This window comes from Austrofundulus limnaeus, unplaced genomic scaffold (genome assembly GCF_001266775.1).
Source record: "Austrofundulus limnaeus strain Quisiro unplaced genomic scaffold, Austrofundulus_limnaeus-1.0 Scaffold9, whole genome shotgun sequence".
Taxonomy (NCBI): Eukaryota; Metazoa; Chordata; class Actinopteri; order Cyprinodontiformes; family Rivulidae; genus Austrofundulus; species Austrofundulus limnaeus.
The window spans coordinates 871,176-875,479 of record NW_013952411.1 but is presented as its reverse complement, the minus strand read 5'-3'; the positions used below and the strand labels follow the sequence as shown (position 1 = coordinate 875,479).

Below are 4,304 nucleotides of genomic sequence, written 5' to 3'. Positions count from 1 at the left end.
GACTCAAGTTTATTGTGTCAGTTAATCATTCATGTTTTCAATATGAGCTGCATTAAATTTTAATAATGAAGAGACTTCTAGCCTACTTGTTTAACATTAAAACAAACAAAAAAAAACATCGTGTGTGTGGACTGAAAAGCATTTTGAAATGGACTTGTTGCAGCTTTAATTCAGCCGGGCGCAGCGGCTGTAAATGGTGATTATCTGACCCAGTCGAGCTTGTGCAGGCAGCTGACTGACAGCCTAAACCTCCTCACCGTTTGTTAAGCTTTACTCTGAAGGAATGCAAACTTAACCATAAACACATGCTTTTATAGCATCTACGGGAATATACATAAACCACCTGCTTTCACATCTTCAGTCACTCTGAATTTCTTTACGTTTTAATAACAGTAATTAAAGTCCTGGAGGAAGTGACGTTCGAGTCACAAAAAGAGCACAGACATGATTCTGCAGTGATTAACACTTTATTGAACATAGCATTTCTTTGTGTTTACAGCTCTTTACAGTGAAAACTAAAACTCAAAGGGACTGATTTCCCACCACAGGTCACATGAAGTGCATTTCAAAGGCGAACAGCACAAAGGTTAATTTTATGTCGTTTTCTGGAGCGGATCACAAGCCTGAACAGGAATTTTAAAAAAAAAGGCATCTATAACTCTACTTCAACCGTTCCTACTTAGCAATGTACAGCAGAAAATGAGCCAAAGAGACCGGAGCAGAGCGAGGACGTGCTTTTAACAGGATCAAATGATTTACAGGTATGAGATTCCCATTAGAGTGTGCTAATTGTTTCCACACCATTAGCGACAGTTATCTAATGAAGGAGATTTAACCAGACGCTGTAGTTTATCACAGTTCCTCTCGGTTTGAGGAGAGGGAGAGGCAGTGGACCTCAGCCCATGTCCCTTTTACCACCCCCACACCCAAACCAAAAGCAGGAAGCATCACTGGGTCATTTAAAAAAGCACAAAAAAGCCTTTTTTACGCCTTATAAAAGGGTATAAACTTGTAAAAACACAAGTATTGATTTAAAGCTAAAAATGCATAAAAACGAGGCCTATATTTTTTTGTTTCTAAACAGGTTTAAAACGAATACATTTAAAACAATGTACTTGATTACAATGTAGCTAGATTTTTTTAAGCATAGATTATGTACATCCCAGAATGAGAATGGTTTTCAAGTTTAAACTGCGAAATGTTGACAGTCTTAATGCAGGGTTAAAAATCCTTTTTAAGCTGAAGGAGACCGACTGCACGCCTCCTCCAGCAACGCTCAAAACAACCCCCGAACTGGGACAATAAGTGCGTTACAAACGACTATATTTATTTGGGTGAGTTTAAACTGGTCAGGAGGAATGTCAGCACCAAGATCTGCAGCAGTGTCTCCTTCACTCTCTGCTTTCGTCTTCCATCTCCTTTTTCAAGCTGCAGAAAACAAATGCATTAGAACCCTGGAAGCACACTGGAAACGATAAATGTTTGAAATCTCCTCACTTTTTCAGGTAGGCGTGCACGTTATCGTAGCCGTGGTACTTGGCCAGGTAGACCAGCACTCCTGTGGCACAGCGGCCCTCTCGGGCCCGACAGAAGCTGCAGTTGCAGATCCCCCTGCAAGGTGGGCAGTGCCACTCCTGCAGGAAGTAGATTAGTTAGAATCCAGGCGTGCATTTAAAAAACAAAACAAAACAAAAACTACAAAGGCTAAAGAACTCACCGGATTCAGCAAAGCGTCTCGGACTTCTTCGCCGTATCGGTTGCGGAGACACGGGCCGCAAAACTGTCCCCTCACCCCCATGCACTCAGGGTTGCGGCAGTTTGTTTTGGTGTCGGTGGTCTTCTGTCGACACTGGTGACAAGTGGAGCCCTGAAACCGAAATGTAAAAAGCGTTTTAGTCACTCAGTCTAACAGCAGCTGCTCTCGGGGTGACGGGGAGAGCAGAACTCACCGTGGAGCTGTTGTAGACTTTCTCGCGAACGTTGTTGCAGATCCTCTGCAGCTCCCACTCTGTGATGTCCTCCACGGGTCGCACCACATGAGGGATGGCCTTGCTGCGAGCGAAGCAACGACGACGTGGCTGCGTAGGAAAAGACAGCGGTTACAACACGCAATGTTTACACGACAGATATTTACTGATTCTCTGATCCAACTTACGGGCTCATCGACTTCCTCGTAATAGCGGCTTTTGCGAACCAGGTTGAACTTATCCTCAGACTCTTCCTCAGGAGGCGGGCTGGGGGGTCCGTCCACCAGAGACCGAGAACGAGTGTGGGGCCGAGATACACGCCCTGGGTTTCTCCTGAGAGYTCTTGGTGTTCCTCCGGACCGCTTAGGTGTCGCTCTTGGCTGAAGGAGGAAACTATCAATGGATGCTCTGACAGAATTCTGTTTCTAAATTTACTGATGTCTTTTTTTTTACCGTGGTTGAAGCAGACATCGCCATCCGTCTTCCGGGGAAGAGCCCGGGCACYTTGTTCAACTCAGCCATGAGCTTTGCAAGCTAAAAATAACGAATCGATGCAACATGATTATCATGTACGGTTTAGTGTCAAGTAATCGCTGTGAAACAAAAAGCAGGAATAAAAATACCATTTCTTTATTTTCTTTAATATTCAGAGCTCTCTTGCTCATGAAGTTGTCCTCCTTGGAGTCAAAGTCCTGCACTTCAGGCTGAGGTTCAGACGCAGGTCTCTTCCTGTTCGTCTTCTTTGAGGGAAACGTCAATGCAACTTTCAGGGCATTGGGCCTGAGGCCACGTCTGGGTGTTTCAGTGTTTACTTTCTGAAAGATAAAAATGAATAGCTGAAGGAAACACGTATGTTTTAACGTAAATATGCTAAATTCTTCCAGGTATGTTTCTTACCATGTCTTTGATCTGACTGCTGATCTCACTCTCCTCAAACCCGCTGCACGAGTCCTCCTCTGACGTCGCTTCAAACACTTTTGGTTTTCTCACCGTCCTCCTCCCCTGACTCAAGGCGCTCTTCTGGAAACAGGCACGTGCGTCAGATGCAACAACCGTGCTCAGGAGGAGCGCAACAGTGGACACAACTCAGCATTTCACCGTTACCGTATTAGCGAAGCCTCCATCAGAGCCGAAGCTGTCACAGCTGTCATCAGAAGAGGATGAGGAGAAWGAGCTCTCCAAGGGAACCAGACGGACGCTGCAAAAGCTCCTCAAACTTGTCCTGATAGATGGAGGCTGGGCCGCCAGYTTCTGTAAGGGACAAAATAACCAAGAGCTGCTCATAAAACACTTTTTTTCACATRAACTATGAGAGATGGGTGAGCTTAAGAATAATGATGTAACAGATATTAGTGCTCTCTCCTTTAAGCTATCTTAATTATCATGCACAAAACATTACAGCAAGACAAATCAAAAAGCATATAGTTAAAACTTCAAATAAACTAATATTAAAAATCTTTAATTATATTTTTTAACTTTTATATTTGAAATGAATCTAATCTATTAAACCTCTTCATGTATTTGCTTATGTAGAGATTATTAATGATAACATTAATAATAATAATCATTATTTCATATCCTGCAGGACACACCCCTATGCACACAGCTCACACAGAACTATAAGTTATTATTTGTAACTTAAAAACAAATCACCCTCCTAATATKTAGTGATCAAGAAAAATAAACTTGCACCACGTTTTTCTAACGCCTTCTACGTGCAGGCCTGTGCTTATGATGTGCAAATGTTAGTCCTGCTTATAGAACCAAAAGTAATGATATGTGCGCGTGGGATGAAGTTTATAAATARCACAGATGTAAACAAGTTGTTTACTGAAACTTCGGGGTGATTTTCTTACCTTGGAGCGGGTGAAAGGCATGTTTCCAACAACACCAGTCCAACGCAGACACACAGGAACTGAACACACCGCAGCTCCGCAGCAAACAAAGCAGGACCTGCAGCTACAAGCCACCAGATACGTTCATTTCCCGCGCCACACAGAGGTCCTGACAGCACTATAACAAAGAACTAAAAGTTTATTAAAGCGTGGGGTGTCAAGAAAACAAACACGACTCGTAATGAAAGGGACAACCGAGTTTACTTTCGTGGTTTAGTCACGCTTTCATCCAAWCATACAAAGGTTTAAGTTGCCGGATGGTTGTTATGTACCTTCCACGAACTGCGTGGTGGCGCGAATATTTCATTGGTTCATTTGCATGCAGCGCGGGTAAAAAGTTGACGCCTTTCCAACTCAAATGTATTTCATAAGACCACAGATTAGAACCCTTATTAAAATGAATAGATATTTAAGATTGATTTAAAGATATTAAAGGTTGCAT

General features: G+C 42.9%; 1 protein-coding gene across 2 annotated transcripts; it reads right to left on the bottom strand.

The window, feature by feature from the left end:
* Positions 1-448: 448 nt before the first annotated feature.
* Positions 449-3,931, bottom strand: cdca7a (cell division cycle associated 7a). 2 transcript variants are annotated; one of them, XM_014001386.1, is made up of 10 exons: positions 3,824-3,931; positions 3,072-3,218; positions 2,865-2,987; positions 2,591-2,782; positions 2,421-2,501; positions 2,156-2,347; positions 1,950-2,078; positions 1,718-1,867; positions 1,498-1,634; positions 449-1,428 (listed from the first exon to the last, which is right to left on the bottom strand). In XM_014001386.1, exons 1-10 carry the CDS (start codon positions 3,842-3,844, stop codon positions 1,392-1,394), a joined length of 1,209 nt encoding a protein of 402 aa, XP_013856840.1. In that variant the 5' UTR covers positions 3,845-3,931; the 3' UTR covers positions 449-1,391. The 2 variants fall into 2 exon arrangements, with proteins under 2 accessions (XP_013856840.1, XP_013856841.1); XM_014001387.1 differs by having other exon boundaries at positions 2,865-2,984.
* Positions 3,932-4,304: the final 373 nt, after the last annotated feature.